At 41.6% G+C, this 21,450-nt stretch overlaps 1 protein-coding gene across 2 annotated transcripts in view; it reads right to left on the bottom strand.

Moving 5' to 3' along the window:
- PLD3 (phospholipase D family member 3) overlaps nucleotides 1–21,450 on the bottom strand; it is a 292,670-nt gene that overhangs the window by 30,431 nt on the left and 240,789 nt on the right. For both annotated transcript variants that reach the window (XM_069207231.1, XM_069207232.1), the window contains 2 exons: nucleotides 12,320–12,485; nucleotides 1,329–1,428 (listed from right to left, as the gene is read on the bottom strand). In XM_069207231.1, coding sequence (XP_069063332.1) covers nucleotides 1,329–1,428; nucleotides 12,320–12,485 — 266 coding nt within the window. The remainder of the gene's footprint in view (nucleotides 1–1,328; nucleotides 1,429–12,319; nucleotides 12,486–21,450) is intronic.

Below are 21,450 nucleotides of genomic sequence, written 5' to 3'. Positions count from 1 at the left end.
TGACGGCGGTCTGCTGATTGGGGGGGGGGGGGGTAAACGACATCGCTGGACCCAATGGACATCAGCAGACAATGGCAGTGGCTGTGGAATACAGGTAAGTCACACACACATATACTCTACCCTTGACAAATGCGTTAACCCTGCATCACACGTCACAGTGTACCACATACACACCATTATCCATTGCCATTACACAAAACAGACATGCTGCAAACACACATTGACATACAACCATGACACAACATACACACACTACTCACACTGCACCCACACGCCACAACCAAAACTACCCAAACATCTACACAAACACACACAAAAGCACAACTACACACAGCACGAAAATTACAACCAAACAACACTCACCTGAATTCTGCATGCAGCAACACAACACTCACAACAACATCCATGGCATATGCAAGTGGCACACAGACTGACACAACCACATCATCCATTACACCTCCCTCCACCTCACCCAGCCAATCGCATCTTGCACACACATACTTGTACTGAGTCACACACACAACTCAATTCACAACATGACAGGTACAGGTCCACTTGCAATGTACACGCACCTGTACAGTTGACAAGGTGAATGTACCATGCAGGCATTCATTTGGCTATGAACACTGCCACCATAATGACAGTTGTGTATGTGCTCAATATGTGTTGTATACCAGTGTGTCCTCATCTGTTTCTGACCCACGCGATCCCTGACATATGCATGTCACAGCAATGAAAAAAAATTACTGTGACACGTAAATGTCTGCAGTGGTCTCAAGCTCATATGCAGTGACCCCACCCAACATAAACAGCTAATGCAAGTTGCCTAACTACGTGTCCAGGAATGGAGGGAGGGGGATGGGCGTCCCGTTTTCTCAGGGGTATACATGGCAGCGGAAACAGAGGGTCTAGTCAGAAACTGAAGCGGAATCGGGAAAAAAGGGGAGTTTCTTCCCCACTGCCCCTGCCTCCCCAATCTCCCAAGTCAGAAGTGGCGGTCGGGTCACCAATTATTGCTTGGCGGTATGGCACATCCAAATCTGCACGGTGTTAAGTTTGGCTGGAGTCCCACCGGCAGCCACTATTTCCAATGGTGCCGTCATGGTGGATGGGAATGCTTGGCAGAGTCGGTGGGACTCAGACGGGTAAAAGTCTACGGGACCCTCAAAATCTAAATCCGGCAGGTGGACCAACACAGTGGGGGATGGGTTTTCAGTCGAAAACTCGACGACGGAGCCATTACCACCAAGATCTAAATCAGGGCCTATATTGTCTTATCAACAAAGACTCCTTTGGCAGTTACATTAATGTTCTACTGTTTTTCTTACCAATGTAGGCAACTTTGTCTGTGACCATATACTTGTTGTGGTTGACTCTGCCATATGGGATCTTGGCCTGTTCAGCACTTACGGGTACAACAAAGAGTTTCTTTCACAGGAAAACAAGACAAAGAAGAAGATTGTTATTAGAAAAACATCACTTAAAAAAAAAATCTTTACAGGATTACAGAAGTAAATATTTGATTCACACAAAGCACGTAATATGTAATACAGTGCCCCAGGGTGAGCTCAAGAGGTAGTAAACAAGCACAAGTGATACCAGAAACCAACATATGGAAGCATGATCTTTCAAATAACTATGTTTTTTTTTTATATCCACCTGCTCAATGGAATTCTGGCATTTTTTGCAACATAAGCAATGGCATTACTATTGCCAAACTAGTTTTATCAGACTCTAAAATACCATATGCTCAGTGCACCAGGCAAGGTTTACCTTGTAAGCTTCACAAAGTGATTCAGCTTGATAGCAACGCCGCCAACCCCTATTCGTTTACAGATCAGCCTATCTTTTAGGGGGTGCCCAAGAATTCACTTGGCTGTTTAACAACTATGCGAGCCTGCTAGCTTAGGTCGTATGAAAACATGATCTGGAATTTCAGAGATTTATCAACAACTACAGTGCATATAAAGAAAATAGCAAATGCAACTGAAATGTAAGAACAAGTATGTATCCATGATTAAATTAAATCATGGGTGAAAGTAAGGAAATAATACTTACTTACAATAATCGGTTACCAGCTTGTTATGCTGTAGATTCACATGATTAGCACACTCCTGCCATCTACCGTTGGACTTGAAATATTACAACATGTTTTCTTCAATGAAAGGGTTTTAATTTCAAGGGGAGTCCTGTATCTCCCCTGAAACCCACAATGCATCAGAAACAGCCTCTACTTCACATTCCTTTTTTCTCATGGCTGGTTCTATGTGTGTTTAAGTAGAATGTTGGTACATCTGTGTACTGGATAACTAATGTGCCATCATGACTCTTTATATTTGCCTTGATACTTACTCCCTTTCGAGGGGTGGGTAAGTCATATGTGAAACAACAGTACTACAAGCTGCAAACAGATTGTTAGAATTAATGTTACGTCTTTGGTTTGTAGCATGAGCGGCTGTACATCACGTGCACTGCATAGGACTTTAAAAGCAGTAGCAACACTCCAATTGTGGTGGCTTGCTAGCAAAAGTGGAAGAGGTTTGGAACAGTGTTTTAAGTACTGTTTTCTTAACTAGTGTGTGTGTGATGCATGAATCCCACACAGTAACATTTAGTAAAATGGTTAATAAATGTATTAGTGGAACCCCATGCAGCGTGTCTATGTAGCAGCCAAAAGTAATTGTCCCTAGGAATGTCAGTGTGGCACATTGCTTATGAGGGGGATATGCTTTTGGTAAGGAATGGAATGTGCGTTTGGCCAATTGTAACATAACTGAATACATTTGACAATCCACCTTGCTATGTCTGCCTCCGAGACGGGGTTGCTGAAATAGGCTGTGCAACCGGAAATACCGTCCTAATAAAATTAATATGGTCAATGTACTACACGAGGGCCCACTGAACACTCAAGATAATGCTTTTTCCGCTAATGATTGAGGCCAAGGGATAAACAAGGTAACTCTACAAACCGAATGACATGAAATGGAGATAAAACTTTTACCAAAAAACATTAAATAAATGTAAAGCACAACTTGAGCTTTGTGAACCTGTATTAATGGTTCCTTCGCTGATAAAGTTTCAAGTTTTCTTACTCTTCTAAGAGAAGTACTGGCACCCAGGAAAACTGTTTTCCAAGACAGAAAGTGTGGTGGGCACATCTGCAGTGGCTAAAAGAGTGCTTCGATAAGTCTAGCTTGGACAATGTTGAGATCCCAAGAGGGAATAGTTGACAGTAAGTGTTGCATAGTCCTTTTAAGGCCTTCTGTAACTGCCTTAAATATTTATATCCTACCAACAGTTTTATGTTCTCCACTTTGCAGTTATGCAGCAACAGTTGCCAAACGTACTCTTATGTAGGTATATGCTAGACCAGCCTTTTGTAAGCCTAACTGGTACAACAATATACTCTACTAAAGTCTGAATCTGAAGATTTGTACTATTTTGCCACTTAACGTGTCCAAGGAGTGGTGTAGGTGCAATGAGAGTTAACTGAACTGGTGCCCGACATATTTTTGATACTAGATATGGAATCAGTGGCAGTGAGGGGAAAGGCTTTTTCAAATATCCATAAGCAGCTTATCCACAGAACATGGAAGGACAAAAGACTGGTTTGGGTCTCTGGATGTGAAATTTGAGCATTCCTATGTTTGACAAAGAAGCATCCTCAAACTTTGGAAATACTGGATGAGCACCTGTGAGATTATTTCCCATTCAACTATTAACATATGTGTTGCCACCTTTGGGAGATATTCTATCAGCAGGTGTATCAGATGGCGCAACACCCAATCCTAAATACATATTGGTCATATTATTTGTTCGAATCAGGACCACTTTGTTTTTTAAACTGTTGTAAAAAAAATAAAAAAAATAATCCCAGAGGGCTTGGTGCATCACCATACATATCAACACACGTACACGAAGCTGCCATTGTAGCGAGCATTGACCCTATTCAGCAGGGTGCCTGATGCGCTCACCCGAAAGCTTTCAAAGATGCATCCTTGTGGATGGTCACTTGTGGCAGAATAAAGACCAGCCCAGTAACAAGTTGTTGTTCTACCAATGCAAGTTATTCTGTTCCACCAACACTCGATGCTCCTCCCAGTCCCCAGTTGCTTGTGATCATATTGTGGCTAGGCACTCATGCAACAAATGCATGTGGAATCGTGTATTTAGGATTACAGCAATACAGGATATTATTCCTAAAAGTTTCATTATCATTCTCCCTGTCAAATGGCACTACATCTAGCAAAGAGGAAACAGCCTTTGAAAGCACTGTTGCTGGTGTAAACTTTCCACGTGTGAATTGAGAGTGGCTTGTCAATAAAAACTTAGGGTTTGTTGTGGATCAAGGTGTGACTTTTGGAATTTATTGGGAATTCCAATCTGGGGAGAAGTAAAATAAGGTGTTGAGTGTAGACATTGCACATGGCGTGGCGTCTTTACCAGCCAATCGTCCAGGTATAGGAACACTTAGGTTTAGTAAGCACTTGTGGAGCTGTGGTTACTTTGAACTGTAATACTTTGAATTTATAATCTATTCCACTTACGACAAACCTCCAGTTTTGCCAGTGTGCCTAATGTATAGGGATGCACTTTCAGGTTGTGTGTGACCAAGTAATCTCCAGTAGTCAGTAGTGCGATGACATCTGGTAAGGTAACCAACATGAAAAGATCTCATCTGATGTAGAAGTTCAGAGCTCATAGGTTTAACGACCTAAGGCCATAAGTCTAAAATTTAGGAATTGATATTTTCTAATGTACAAAAAAAGTACAAGATTGAAATAACGATTCCTAGTGGGTTGCAAATCGACCTACCTCATGAATATTATTGAGGTAGGTTGCAGTTTTCGACCCTCTAGGAACTGCAGCAATCACTGAGATGGCGGCCTTCTAGAAGACGTCTTGTATTTGTTTTTCTGTATGAACTACTGATGCCATTTGGCTGGGTGATGGTGACAACTCCACCATACCCTTGAGAGATGCATTTACGTCTACTATTTTCTCTTTTCTGCCACAGATTTGCCCAGCAGAGCATTGACACTGATGGGTAGTATTTATTTAATTTAATTGGTATATATCACCTTACCACAGTAAATAGTAAAAGTACTTCTACTAGTGTAAGGCGCACGAGGAGTGACACTAGGGAGATCACTTTGGTCCTGAAGAGGAGTTTAGGGGTAAACTCTGAAACATGTAGACCACTAAGGAGGACAGGTACAGAATATACCCACGCTCCTGACACCCCTTTTTAATCATATCACCCCTGTGAGACATATTGAACTAGTAATATCATCCAGAGGGGGGGTATTTTTAATTTACCAAGACCCCACCACTCCTATCCTTTTCTAGCATCCGCATCGCTGATACCAATAGTGCTCCCACGTATTCCATCAGTCGCAGCACGCCTTGTTCTGCAGCAGAACGGGAAGAAACCCAATGATGAAGCATGCCACCAAGGGGTAACCCAGGTGGGTGAGAGTTTTTCTAACAAAAAAAATATTTTTTCTGTGGAAGTTTTTCCCGTCTGGGTTGGATCTCTTAATGCGTTTACTGGCCTTCTAGGGGTCACAAGACTACTAAGTCTGTGATTGCTTTTTAATAAAGCAACTTAAAAGAACAATGCAGCCCATTTTCCTTAAAGGAAAACAGGATGATTTAAAAGAAAAAAAATTAAATTAGATGTTTAAATGTTTACGTTTAATTTTTTAAGAGTAGGCAGTGGTCCCTTGGACCTCTGCCTGCTCTTAAAAAAATATTTGTTCCAACACTGATAAAAGTGAAGGGTTCCTGTGGTGACCCCTTTCCATTTATAATTCGGTTGCAAAACCTTCATACATAGCACTACCATTCGGTATGTGGCCGGTGCGCCCTATACACGCCCCTTCCAAATAATGCTAAACACAAATTGTGATTCGGTAACATGTTTCTGAATCCCAATTTGTGCTTTGTAAAAAGCACCCTGATTTTGTATCATTGGCTTTTTAAAAAAAAAAAGTAAAATGAGACACCAAATTGCCTTTTAACTCGGCATGTCTGTTGGCCTGATTGGCTTGTCGATTTGGACATTTGTCTCATGTATGTTTTGAGCCCTGCTTCTAAAGTTTTTATGCTTTATTAGAGCAGTTTTAACATTAGGGCTTGGACTTCCCACCCTTGTTCCGGCAACATGGGAGGGTGTCATTTGTGCATTTTAGTTAGTTGTTTGGCCACAGTGATAACTTAGCTTAGGCTTGAAGCCTGTACTTTTAACCCAGTTACCATGCTCTGTCCTTTTTATTCATTTTATTTTTCTAATATCTTTAGCGGTTTTGTTTTAGTTTCATTACCAACTGCTATTCTGCGAAAGCGTCATTATCAGTGCAATGGATGACATACTTTGCATCATGCTCTTTTCCTTGGAAACACAAGAACAGAATGCGAGGCACACAGAATAATATTTTATATTGCTGGCCCAAAGACTGCATAAACAGTCCAGTGCTTAGGTACATACCCACGTCAGGCTTCTGTACATGAACACAAACATTCCCCATCTTGTAGGACAAATGGCATTAGAGGCGGTTCCAGCCAGAATTTCCATACATGTTGCATTGCGGTTTCAGCTGACCTCAGCCTTTGTGTCTCCACGGATCCTGATGTGGAGTCTGGCAACCTGTCCTACTACCAAGGTAACCGGGGGGGGGGGTTGTTCTTCTCATGGACACTATATGAACAGATTTGGCTTACATCACCATGCTCTTGCTCAGGGGCTAGAGATTAGGCTTTTAGATAGGAACTGTATACTCATGGTTTGACAATATGTTAGAGTTGTTTATATTTACATCTCTAATTTTCACAATCCTGATTTTGTTATTCCTCATTATCCTAATCATTTCAACTCATGCATTTTAATCATAGATTGCAGTCTTTTTAATAAATGTATTGAAAACTGTCTTGCATCTCTTTTCTTGCCTATGAGTGTGTAAGAAACTTGTATGTGGAAAGAAAAGAGTAAGGCTTGTTTCCACCACGATTTCCCTAAGGGTTTTTAGAGTCCATGCAAGACTGCCACAAATATTCTTTACCAGTTGGGTTTCGGTGAGGTGCTGCTAGTGAGCCGGGAGGGAGGGGGGGGGGGGGGGCCGACAGCTGCCAACTGGTGTGGGAGTGACTCAGTTGCCTACAGCGCAGAGGTGCTGTCACCCCAAATCCAGCAGCCTTGTTATAATGCGAGAATCCTTATAACAATTTGAATGGTGCAGCAGGTGCAGTGGCACTAGAGCCAAAAGTTGTCGTAACTCCTCTAAGGACCAAATATTGCTATATTTCACTACTAAACAGGCAGTCCGGAGTGCAGAACCTTGCAGGCAATAGGGTCATGATTTGAATGGTGCAGAAGGTGCAGTGGCACCGGAGTCAAAAGCTGTCATAACTCCTCTTAGCACCAAATATTGCTATATTTTACTACAAAGAGGCAGTCAAAAGTGCAGTTATCTTGAAGACAGTAAGGTAATGGTTTTAGTGGTGTAGCAGGTGCAGTGGCACCGGTGTCACAAGGTGTCAGAACCCCTCTAAACACAGATTGGTGCTTAATTTTAGTACTAAACAGGCAGTCACTAGTGCAGTTACCTTGCAGGCATTAGGGTCATGATTTGAATGGTGAAGCAGGTGCAGTAGCACCATGCCGAAAGGTCTAGGAACTCCACTAAACACAAATTACTACTGAATAGTACTACTAAACAGGCAGTCACAAGTGCAGTTATGTTGCAGGCACTAGGGTAATGGTTTTAATGGTGCAGCATGTGCAGTAGCACCGGTGCCACAAGGTGTCAGAACCCCTCTAAACACAGATCATTGCTAAATTTTACTAGAAAACAGGCAGTCAAGTGCAGTTACCTTGCAGGTATTAGGGTCATGATCTGAATGGTGCAGCAGGTGCAGTGGCACCAGGACCAAAAGTTGTCATAGCTCCTCTAGACATCAAATATTGCTATATTTTACTACTAAACAGGTAGTCATAATTGCGGTTACCTTGCAGTTAAAAAGGGTATGATTTGAAAGGTGCAGCAGCACTTTACTAACTACACATTACTATACTCTAATGCAATGCCATATTAAATAAGGTACAAATTACAAGTTTGGAACCCTGGGATTTTAACTCAACGTAATCACAACATAAGCAACTATTAACGGTTTACCAAAATTAAAACAAACAGTATTATAATCTTTTTCCAATATTTATAATACAGTTAGTAAGACAGAATGAAAAAGAAACAAGCATTTACAATGCAACGGGTCTCGCCTTTGCTCAGGTTAGAGCTGATCGCGTTGTAAACTCCTAACCTGACTTTTCACCTATCGGGCAAAAGTGCATTTATGTACATAACCCGAAAAAGTGAAATTAACTATGTAAAGCGCTCGACTTCTGCCAAGCGAGATCGCGCTCATAAATTAGAGAAAAAGAAGTCCACGAGCCCGATGGAAAACAGCGAGCCTCGCATGTTTTCTGTACTTGGTCGCTGCGCTCGAGGAGGGCTAGCCATCGGAAAAGGCATGACATATGGGTGCCTTGACTAATGAAAGCAAGCAGATTTTATTAGGGAAGCCCACGAACCAATAAAAAGCACTGACGTGAAGTTGACAGGGCTCCGAGCCCTTTTCTAAATACAAAAGAGTCTCGCTGCGATAGGCATGCGCGAGCACATGCAACGCAGGCTCGACCCTAAAAACAAAGGCGATACCTATTGGCTTTGCCAATGCTTGTTTAAACAGTCGTGGCCCCACTGAGTAGGTCTCACGGACCCCAGGTTAAGAACCACTGGCCTATGGCACTTGTAATACTGTGGAAGGGATATCAGTCTTGTTTTGAAGGTGTATTCCATCTGCCAAACTCTAAATAAGACCTAATGTATTGTCCTTTTTTTGGAATAAGGCAGTATAAGGATCAAACCCCTTGTTCCCATTGATTCCCAGACACTACTTAAATAGCCACTTTTTATAGAAGTGCCTCAACTGTATGAGAAGGCTGAAACGTGTCTTGTAGATTTTGTGACACTATGATGAAAGATCTGAAGGAATGGTATGAAATTTCAAACACTAGCCTTGGGTGATAGTGGATAAAACAGCTTTAGCTATGACTGCAAGATAGGCAGATGTGTCATCTGGTAGAGAGACTCTTACCGGGTAAGGCTCCAAAGAATAGTCAAGATATGCATCCATTTCATAGTCCTGCCATGCATCGTCTTGTTGATTTATTAGGTCTTGTTGGTGATGTGAAGGTACTAAGTCTGATGACTCATAATCCGAGTAAACCACAGACTGTGGTGGAGGCGGTGGTGGTGGTATTACAGGTGCAGTACTGCTCTTTTCTTTGACTCTAGAAATGCCCTCAGAAATTACCTCCTCAATCATGAGCATATGCATGTTATACAGTAGCGGAGAACCCAGAGATGGTTGACTAACAATGCCCATCTTTTGACTGGGTCCATATAGTGCCCTTTGGAGTACATATGGTGGTGCGAGTGGCTCAGTTTCCACCTCATGAAGAGGTTGTTTATTCTGTGTCATACAGCTTACCAGAATTAAAGACATTTCCAGTGCCAAAGGATTGTCAGGATTATCTTGGCTCTGAGGTGTTATTTTCTTGGCCTTGAGCAGAGTATGTGTGCCCAAGGTACCTTTCAGCACTTAAGGGCCTCAACCACAGTGTGTGGTGCCAACTGTTCGACTTTCTTTTCATGTGGCTGTTCAGAGAAGTTAAGGTGTTCTCAGGTAGTTCCTTAACATGGGATTGAGGGTCTAATCAAGGTCGATCTCCCTGAGAGAAGATCCTTTATGTTGTTGCGTGGTCTCCTTTCAAGGAAGAGAGCGATGTAACCTGGCCTTGGTGTCATACTCCAAAATCCTCTGTGTAGTTCTTTGTCCTTGCTGTGGATTTCAATGAGGTTGCTGCTGACCTTTCGTATGCATGCAACTGGGACAAAGAAATGTAACTACACTATCAATGAGCCTTTGCATTTCAAGATGACCCCCACCCTGAAGTAGTTGTCAGAGTTTATGCGCTCAAAGTCTTTGGCTACCTCTCCAGAAGGGGATACTGTTGAATCCTGGTGCTGCATTTCTGTCTAGTGCACCCATCTTAAATCATGTTGGTGCTAAAGAGACTTTTTTGATCTGAAAGCATTACACACTGAACAGATGCTTTTCTTTAAGGTTCCTGGGAAGGAACCACCATTGGTGTCACCATGGGAACCGGCCATTGCAAGAGGGGCAAAACTTAATGGACTATTCTCAACATCCTTTCCTCAAGTGACTCCTTCTCATATAACCTCTTTGTAGGGTCTACCGATGACTGGAACACAAGAGTTAGCTGTTTTTCGGTAATTGTTGATGTCTAGTTAGAAGGTCAAAGTTCTTCAATTCACCAGTGTCAAAGTTATTCCTTGATGCTCAGTAGTAATGGAGATGCCGAAACTAGTCTGAACCTGATGTTGAGAAGAAAAAAAAACATTCTGAGTTTGAATGTGTGTTCTACTGCATCCAGTCACCTCGAAACTAAAACCCCTTCCTCAAAGAAAAACATGTAACATTCTGAGCCCAAGACTAGATTGCAAGAATGTGCAAAGCATTTGATCTACATCTCCACCAGCTGTAAACACTGCCTTACCTTCAATACCTGGTCAAAATGGAAACTATTCCCAGTGATTTGGCACTTTTTTTAGCCTGCCCTTTCAACTGACACTGCAGTCCAGTTTAACTCTTGCACATAATTTAAGATCATCATGTACAGTTGAAACAAACACATCTTAAGCATAGGCCCCTACCACTGCCAGGCTTAGCTGATCCATGCCACCCCACTGCCTGATACGTTTGAAGTTTTCCGTTTCAGTATAAAGTTCAGTTTAAAGTTTTCAGTCTGTCATTTGTGACTTTCCCATGTTTTCCTCATCCACATGTGTCACATTTTAATGTTTTGTGGGTGAGTAATGTTTCATCTCCAGTAAAACAAGGCCACTGTGTCTATAGCTGAAATGACCCCGCCTTTTCTGCAATGTGATGGTGTAGAAATGGCTTTAAAACTCCCTAGAATGGAAGGCACTGTCAGCCACATAGGACATGAAGCCACTTAACAGCTATGCTGCCTGTAATCCTACTCGAAGTTGGCATTACAACAAACTGCCCACATATTGAAAAGAAGGAACATGTACATAGATAAGTATGATCATTAACAATTCTGTTCTTCTTGGAGCCAGCTAAAACACCTTGCCTTCTTAGCCTTTCATTTGGTTTTGTGTAAACGATGAAGGTGGGGAAATTAATTCTGTTCAATACAGAACTAGTAGGCAATAAAACAGCTGAGAGAGAGAGAATTAGAGAACTTTTGGGCCTTCCACATTACCCAGAGTATTTAATACAGAAATAAAAACTGTCCCTACGGTCATTGTTCCACATACAGTTCTTCATTTTTCACCATATTACTTTACTACAGTTTTGAGTGTGGAGCTTTAGGTCACTAGCAGAACAGCATTGCTTCTTCTTACAGCTCATCTTCACCAATAAGTTGGGATAATTCTCTTAATTCTCTTAAAAGGTATGGAATATTATGAACTGTCCTACATGGAAGGTCTATGGCTAATTTGACCACTAAGTTTATTTGTTTCAATTATTACAGAAGATAACGGCCATCATTTGTTAATGGACCAATTTATTCTGATTATAACCATTTCTCATTTCATATAACTTAAAACGTAGAGTAACACATAGTAGGTAATGTTTGGGCCAAAACCTATACATTGTCCTCAAGGTAAATATGACTTTAGTCGCATTTCTACTATACATTTAAAAGACTGTTCATGAATGTGTTTACAGTTGAAATTATTTTTCACCACAACAGGAAGAAGCCCGTCAGTGACTCGACAGATCAAAAAATTTTCAGACAAGAAATCCCTTAATCGACTCAAAGTGAAGAAGTGGAAAGATACCCTCCTAGAGTCCATCCGCTTTGCTGAAACTAAAAAAGTCCTGAATGATGCAGCTAGTTTACCGTTTTCATGCTGTAACATATTGAAATTACAGAAGACAGGCAATATTCAAGGGAATAATTCAAAGCAAGTGAAAGTATAATAGGTTAAATGGTGGGTGACTGAAAGGTGGATATGGACATGCAACAAGGGGCAATTTGTATGGGAAGGCAGTGAAAAGCTCTCTCAATCAAGCTTCTGGACATCAAACCAGTAAGGCCTGGAGTTCTATCAGCTGTAAAGTAGGACAGAGCCTAAAAATAATCTTAGCAGGCATATGCAGAAAATGGCATAATAGAATTATTGACTGAATTTCTTCTCACCACGTGGATGTTGTAATGACTCTTGTTGTCTTTCAAGTAGTCCAACGATCTTAAGAAGGGAAACATGGATGGGTTGGTGCTGTGCCAGCAGCTTATAAGAAGTTTGACATGGATGTGTCTCTCATAAACTGCTTTGCGCAGATGGTTATCAATGTCAGGCCAATATCTGAGCAACAAAAAAGAAATGCATAACTATTACCTTCATATTCAAGATAAAATAATGCTGCCTATGAAGGGAATAAAAGAACTTACAATACCAATAAAGTAATGTGAAATCAATAATACGTAAGAAAAAGAAATTCATCAAAATTGTCTAGCATAAACTAAAAATGTGTGCAATCCTGACTGCACATGGAAGTCCAAAATCCTAAGCAAGTCAGAGTTGAGATCTGTTGATGGGCAGGAGTGGTAGCTGAGTACCCTTGACAAGGCAAACAAGGCCAGATTCATTCCCATGTAAATGTGGGAAATGCTGTAAACCTGATCACAGCAGTGATGGATCAATTTCCAGGACTCTTTCGGAGTGACTTGATGTCGCATGGGCTCTCATTATCCTAATGAGGCTGCTGGATTCCGGCAGCAGCATCACCTGAATTGTGGGAAACTGAGTCCAATCCCATACCATATGACAACTGTCGGCTTAATCCGTTTCCAGCCAGCTAACAACATCTCATTTCTGCCCAAGAGCAGAGATGATTTGTGGCAACCGGGCGCATGACAAGATGACTTCTCACAGAAAGGGTGGTGTATCTGATCTCATCCTTTTCTCTCAGTTACATTAGTCTCACACATGGAAAGACAAACAGAGGCAGATAGTGAGTGGTTCAAAAAGATTTATTGAAACAACTGCACCCTAGATAAAATGACATGAATTGCAATAATTAGAATGATGAAACAAAATAGAAGTAAAATGGGGACAAGAAAAGTGAAACACAGGAAAGTCCCACCATACTGTCACTATGTGTAATATATGAGGTTCCTACCTATGTTAGCTATGTAAGAGCAAAGCATGCTAAGCCCTAATCTGCCCTTCAGGATTCCCCCCTGGGAGGACATCATCTCCCATACCTGAGCAAGGAAGCCTGTTGTCTATAGAGACATCATCCCCAAGTAGGCCAGGGAACCCATAGTCTCAGCAAGCAGCTGTAGCAAAGTAAATCAACATGCGGTTGTGGTCATCTGGATGGAATCTCCCTCTACCGTGCATGGGACAGAAAAGTGTTTTTATAATAAAACTGCTGATGTTCTGAGAAAATGTCCCAACGTAAGGATGTGTGTGTTTCTGTCGAACATAGGAGAAGCAGTGTACCACTTGTACCGGGAACCTTATCTTGCTGCAGACTTGAGGAAAGCACAAAGTGAAAAGAATGTCTTGCTAAGAAGCACAATGCTTTCACAGGCAAAATAAAAACTAGATAAAGAAAATAAAACACCACCACAAATGTGGTCTACGCTGAAATAATAAAAATGAAGCTAAACAACATGTAACTGGGCTAACAGGCACAATGGCAGGCCTAGTTGCTAAAATAATGTGCCCAGAGACATCACTAAAATAGCTATACAAAATTGATTCCTAGATAGCTGTGAGAGCTGGACTCCTCTAAGTACAGAATGTGTGCCTGGAATATTTAGCTTCGGAAGAGCAGCTGGATACCCTGGCTATCCCAGGAGGAACTGAGTTGCTAAGTCACATGGAGAGTCATGGGATTGCTCAGAAGCAGCAGACATGGCTAGATTTGTGAGCCATGTGAGTTGGTGGTTGTACTATTCAGCCATAACAGTGCGTTGAGGGACCAGAGCAGCAGTAGAAATAAGTCACCGTACTGTTCGGTGGGGGTATGTGTGTGTGTGTACGTGTGTGTGTCTCAGCTGCGGAAGGAGTGGCCATTTTAAATGGCTGCTGAAGGAATAACTGTTTTCTAAACCACAGCAGGAAGTCCTGTATTAATTAACTGTTTTGGAGGTTGATGTATTAACGAGCCACAACGGGGAAGGCTAGAAAGCCTGACTGTATTGTTTCTGGAGGGGTGATTTGAATCCTTGGTTGAAGCAGGGGGCAGCTAGTTTCCAGCCCTGTTGGATTGGTATTCAGAGATGGCAGTCCTATTTTTGCTTTTCTGGTCCACTCTGTGTCTTTGCTCTGTGAACATAACGTATGGCAGCTGAGGAAGGATCTTCCGCATTTTTGTTTTACTTCTTCTGACAGCTTCATGGTTTCCAAGGTACACTCCAAATCTTTCCAGGGGTGGCTAATGTTCCCTGACCAGACTATCTTGGAGGATGACAGTTGGAGGAATCTGACTGCACATTGGAGGGGCACAGCCTTTTTGAACAGTACAAGTGAGACACTGAACTACATACCCCCCTTCAATGAACATCTGATCAATCCCATAAGTGGTGTTCTTCACTTCTGGTGTGTCCATTGAGTGTTCTACCATGTTTGTGAGGCATCTGAACATGTTTGGAAGTCTAAGTGTTGTGCTTCTTGATGTCTTTGTCTTGGTGGGTGATACAACCTCCACGTAGTTTCCTGCTCCAAAACTCATAACCCTGAATTAAGCATCTGATAAAAAGATTGGGGAAAACATTCAAAGGTATTTATAGTGATGTTCACAAGACAGTATATAGGCACAGAATTTGGAAGTTATTGAATCCTGGAACGGCTGATATATAGCCCTGTGACTTGCATTTGTATCTGTGGAAATGGCTCTTTTACAGCTGGCAGCTACTGCAGAGACAATGGACATGTGCTCTCATTAGAGCAACTCTGTGGCCAGACAGGCAGCACCAGTTTGTACTAGCAGCAGGCGCTTCAATAGCTCTTCTAGTGTTGTGCATTGGATCATGTTTCCTCGATCTGCAACTAAACCAAAGGATTCAAGACTGGACTAGAAAAGTAGGACTCTATATACAGAAAAATACTCTTTAAAATTTTCAAATAATAAAAACATGTGTCAGCATCACTTCCAGGTTAGCTATTCAGTGACTTATCTCTTAACAGATTCCCAGTTTGAAAACAGTTTACAAAGGATCTGTTGGCTGTCCCATGATCTGTGTCAAGACAAATTCCTGCTAGCTGTCCTTCTCAGATGGATTAAGAAGCACCTCTGTCTTGGTGAAGTTTAATTTGCGGAAACCTGAGGGCAGTGGATGGGAGGCAGATATTCTTTTATAGGACATGAGTATGTACCTCCGGAAGCTGAAGAGCTAGAATGTGAGCTATTGCAGATTAACTGGGTGTCATCTGCATACATGTAAAATCATACCATTTCCTAATTTAATGGTTTAGCCAGGGGCTTCCTACAGATAGTAAACAGAAATTATAACTTAATAGTCCATTAAGATACAAAACAGTCAAGGCTTCAGGTCCTGGATTTGAAAGTGGGAGGTTAAGTTCCTGCCATCCACAAATGATTTTCCAAAGGCAAGAGCTGGCCATAGAAAACCAGGTTCAGTCAAGCTCAGTCAGGCTAGTTATCACAATGCATGAAGGATGGCATTGAAGTCAGCAGAAAAATATAATAAGACTAACACTCAGACACTTCCTTGGGTCCACCAGGATTCTCAACTCATCAATCAGTGATGGAACCACCATTTGGGTACATCTGTCTGGGAGGACGCCTGCTTGGAACCCATCAAGTGCTACTTTGAACAAAAAGTTAGCTTCTTCTATAAATTGATAAAATATAGTGAGAAGGAGATGGGATCATAGTGGTAAGGGCATTAAAAGTTAGCTGAAATATCCTACTTGAATCTAGAGGTGCACCTTTAATGGAGACAAATCTATATACTGGCACAAGAGTATAAGTATGTATTTCACTAATCCACTGAGACAGTGCAAATTGATACATATTTTTTTACACCTGTCAGCCTTTTGATGGTCTTCCTCCAAACTCTGACTCCTTACATTCCCTTTTTGCTGTATCTTTTTGTTGGCCTTAGGACTCTGAGCACTTTACCACTGCTTACCAGTGCTAAAGTGCTTGTGCTTCTCCCCTAAATATGGTAATGTTGGTGTATACATAACTGGCATATTTAGCTTACTTGTAAGCCTCTTGTAAATGGAATACCATATACCCAGGGTCTGTAACCTAAATGCTACTTATGGGTTTTCGGAAATGATTGTGCCACCCACACAAGTAGCCTCTCAAACCTGTCTCAGGCCTGCTATTGCAGGGCCTGTGTGTGTGCAGTTTACTGCCACTTCGACTTGGCATTTAAAATTACTTGCAAAGCCTTAAACTCCACTTTTATTACACATATGTCACCCCTAAGGTAGGCCCTAGGGGCAGGGTACTGTGTAAAAGATAGGACATGTACTTTTAAGTATTACATGTCCTGGTAGTGACAAACAGCCAAATTAGTTTTTCACTACTGTGAGGCCCACTCCTCGCATAGGCTATTACTGGGAATTCCTTCATGCATTTTTAAGCATAAATCCTGATTAGAAAGGAGTAGCTGCCTCATGTTTTATATCTTTGTGATTAGTGGGAGCGTGGTGCGACCGCGCAGCGGGTGCGCCTAGGGCAAGTCCATCTGCACCTGGATGGTGCCAGGGGCCAGCACCCCACGCTCGGTTGGAGGCAAATCCTATGTGTTAAATAGCGAGCTAAATCGAACGCCTTGCCTCGCCCTTTGCTGAGGATTGCTGACGTGTTAGATGTTACCAGTAGGGCCAGGGACTGTGTGCAGTGACTGCGACTCAATGAACGCATAAGAACCGGTAGGTGAATTAAACTCCTCTTTATTTAAGATCAGAGGTACAGGGAAACAGGTCCATGAAGGAACACACAGAGGCTCAACTGACACGGGAAGACTCCGCACGTCAGACACACTAGAATCCCCTTGTGTAACCAGCTTCAACATTCCACCCCAAGCATAAGCACACACAACACATCCCCCCTTTATTCTAAATAAAAAAATAAACAAAAACAATAATAACCATGTGCAATAATATTAAAGGAAAACACACACACACAACCCCATGTGCGACCAATCACCCACTAGGTATTCGGAGTATCTGCTATATATCCCAACACAAACTCCTTCAACCAACAAGGAGGTATCACCTTTCTCTTCCCTTCACGCAAAACACCATCTTAAGGCCCCATCTCATGATCCGATGCTTGCCCCTCACCTCCTTCACACTCATTAACACCAACCTCAGATCATCGACAATACTACCACGATCAAGATTAAGAAAATAATCCTCTTCCCCTGACACTTGATGTCCATCCACCTCACCCTCTAACCAAACGGCAGTTCCTCTCCCATCCACTGTTCCATCCATATATTCATCATTACACAAAAGATTCTGCCCATTGTTAAGCAAAAGAATACGTTTAAGATTCCAAACCCTACCATCACTTAACCTGACCGCATTATGTAACACTTCCATCACCTGCTCTGGTTCAAAATACGGACTCTCACACTTCCTAACTTTATAAGGCTTCTTAACACGAACACAATCACCCACATTAATCTTGACCGGCTTCACATTATGAAGTTCATCATAATAGAACTTAGTTTCTGCTTGCGACTTGTCTAAACAATCCTTCACCAACTCCATTGACCAGTGTCTAATTCCAGTATTCACTAACCTAGCAGGGTTATGTTTACTCCTAGGATTTCTTCATCTCATAATAACAAAGGGACTTAATCCTGTTGTTCCGTTCTCAGTGATTCTATATGCCCACATTGCCTTGAAAACAGCTGTATGCCAATCCTCACACTTTTCCATAGCTCCCTGAATAACACCCTTGATGACTCTATTGAATCTTTCTACAGTGCCATTACCGCTGGGATTATACAGAGATGTCGTTTTATGCTTGATCCCCACTCTCTCAAAATACTTTCTTGCAGCATCAGAAACAAATTGCACACCATTATCATTCAACAATTTTGCAGGGATACCGTCGGACAAAAACGCTTTGTCCAAGAATTCCAAAACTGTAGTAGTGTCAGCCCTTTCTACTATTCCAATTTCTGGCCATTTAGAATACAAGTCAATTAGTACAATCACATACTCCTGTGCATCGCCAACTGGTCCAAACAAATCCACAGCAACACACTCCCATGGTTGCTTGGGTAAAAGCATTTGCTCCATAGATGGTCTCAGTGTACACAAACTCTTTATCAGTTGAGGAACACACTTTCCAAGATCAGACGAGTCTCTCTACTGCCTTGTCCACACCTGGCCACCAAAATAAATCCTTAACCACAGATTTGGTCCTGACAATGCCAAAATGGCCTTCGTGACAATTCAAAAATCGCTTCCCTCACACCACACGGAGGAACTATTTTATCTCCCCTCAAAATAACATCCTTAACTACAGTAAGCTCAGATCTAACTTCCCAGAAGTACTTACAAGACTCTGTTAGCTGGTCCTTCCTAGGCCACCCTTCTAAAACATACTTCAAAACAGATTGCAATACAGCATCCCCATCCATTTCTTTTCCCCAAAAATCTTTATTCAGAGCAGGTTTGAAAGAATCATGTACAAGAGCAATACTGAAATCACTCCACGGATCATCCACACACCTTTCTAATAGACTTGGCAATCTGGACAAACAATCTGCTATTAAATTTTGTTTTACCAGATAGATACACCATGCGGTACGTGAAATCCTTCATGCGCATGGACAACCTTAGTATTCTCGGAGACGCCAACACGCTACCTTCACAAGTAAGTAACTTGATTAAAGGTTTATGATCACATTGAATTGTTATATTCTTACCCCACACAAACACACGGAAATGTTCCAATGCCCAAGCACAAGCTAAGGCCTCTGTTTCAATGACAGAATACCTCTCCTCAGATGGTGACAAAGATCTTCCATACCTGTCTCTCTGAGATAAAACTGCACCAAGTCCTTTGTTACTAGCATCTGTGGTTACAAAAGTGTCTAAATCTGGGTCAAAGCTCTCTAAATTGGCTACTTTGCTTAAATCCTTTTTAATTTTTTCAAACTCTCGTTCACATACATCATTCCACATAAACCGTGTATTTCTCTTAAGTAGAAGTCTTAAGTTATAAACCTTTACTGCGAAATGTGAGATAAATTCCGCGCAAAATTCTGCCATTCCCAAGAATGACCTTACATCATCCTTGGTTGTAGGAGTTGGTGCGTTAACAATAGCATCAACCAATGACGCCTTCGGTTTTATCCCCTCTCCGCTGATCTCATGTCCCAAATACTCCACACTTCTCTCAGCAAATTTACACTTGCTTAATTCTACAGTTAAACCCTTGCTTTCTAGCACCTCCAACACGTCGCAACCTACCATCATGTACATTCCTATCTTCCTCAAACACCAAAATGTCATCCTGAAAACACATCACTTCCTTGGACTTTCCAAACAACTTATGCATTAAACGTTGAAAAACAGCAGCAGCTGACGCTAGTCCAAACGGCATCCTCTTATTTTGGAAACACCCAAAAGGTGTAATGAAGGCTGTAAGTTTCTTTGATCCTGCTGACAGAGGAATCTGATGATAAGCTGCTGATAAGTCAATTGTGGGAAACCAACAGGCACCCTTAAGACTGGAAACCATTTCAGTGATCTTCGGTAACGGAAAGCGATCAATAACAATGTTGTCATTCAAATATCTTAAGTCAACGCATAAGCGAATCCTCCCGTTGCTGCGTCGTGCTATTACCACATGTGAAATCCATTCAGAACTTTCTATTGGTTCAATAACATCCATCAACATCAATTTCTCCAACTCCTTTGAAACCTCATCTCTTATCATTATAGGTACAGACCTCACCTTATGGATTTTTGGTACAGCGCTTTTTTTTTAGTACAATCTCATGTTAGTTTCCCCAGTTGTTTGCCAAAAACGTTAGGAAATTTTCTTTCCATTTCCGTGGCCAAGGAATGCCCTTCACCCACCACCATCACTTTTTCCTTGCCGTTTGGATCCAAAACCATTTGTAAACGTCCTTGATCTTTCCAACCAAGTACTGATGGTCCTCTTTTCAACACATACTGCTTCCCTCTGGTACACCTGTTTTTGAAAGAGAATAAAAGCTACCTGAAACCTAATAAGTCAATTTTTCCCCCAGTATAACTTTCAGGTTGAATATCTGGTTGTAATAAATGTGTGCCGATTTTATCCACAAATGTTTTGTTCCACACTTCCTCATTGATTATGGTGAATCGTGAACCAGAGTCTGCATACATTGTAATAGGAATACCACCAATTTCCATGTCACACATTGGTTTCCCTTTGGTATTCTTTTCAGTTATATTCAAAATAAAGTTTCCATCCTCCACAATTCCTCTGGACTCTACGTTTTTTTTCTTTGATATTACTTCCTGTTTGGTCATTGCCTTCGTATATGCATTTAACTATCTTCTTTTAATTTCTGCACACCCTCGCAAAGTGGCCCACAATACCACATTTACTACACTCAAGTTTTAAGGCTGGGCATGTTTTAGCGTACGCCAGATGTTCCTTGCTATCACATCTCTAACACCTTCGCTCACCATCCCCGCTTTGCGGAGTTTTCTGCTCCTTCACCATTTTTCGATTCACCACTTTATAAACGCTATCAGCAGTTTTTCTCTGTTGACTTCAACTCAGAAGCACACCTTTCAGAAATTTCTGCCTTTCGTACAATAGCTAAGATATCCTCAAGTGGAGAATCACCATTTATCCATAATCTTTCTTGAATGGATTGATTGTTACAATGCATAACTAATTGGTCCCGTATGAGGTCATCACAGATTGCGCCGAACTTGCAGTCAAGAGCTAATTTCTTTAAGTCCATAACATAGTCATCCACTGACTCCCCTTTCTCTTGTTTCCTTTGAAAAAACGTATATCTAACAATTCCAACGCAAGCTTTAGGTGCAAAGTATTTATCAAGATCTTGCATCGCTGCACTAAAAACACATATGTCCCCACCCACAGGACATTTTGGCATTTTAATGTATGTCTTCAATCCAATAGGTCCCAACAAATGTAACAAAATTATTTTCTTCTGTTCTGCAGCCATTTTATTCTCCACGTAAATAGCACCTTGGTAATTTAGAAAATAGTCCTTCCGTTCCACCCACTTGACAGGTGGTGCACTTCCTGCAGACCAAAATGCTTGCATGGGAATAATTGTAAAATTTGGTT

This window comes from Pleurodeles waltl, chromosome 9 (genome assembly GCF_031143425.1).
Source record: "Pleurodeles waltl isolate 20211129_DDA chromosome 9, aPleWal1.hap1.20221129, whole genome shotgun sequence".
In the NCBI taxonomy this organism is placed as follows: domain Eukaryota; kingdom Metazoa; phylum Chordata; class Amphibia; order Caudata; family Salamandridae; genus Pleurodeles; species Pleurodeles waltl.
This window is presented reverse-complemented; position numbering and strand designations above follow the sequence as displayed.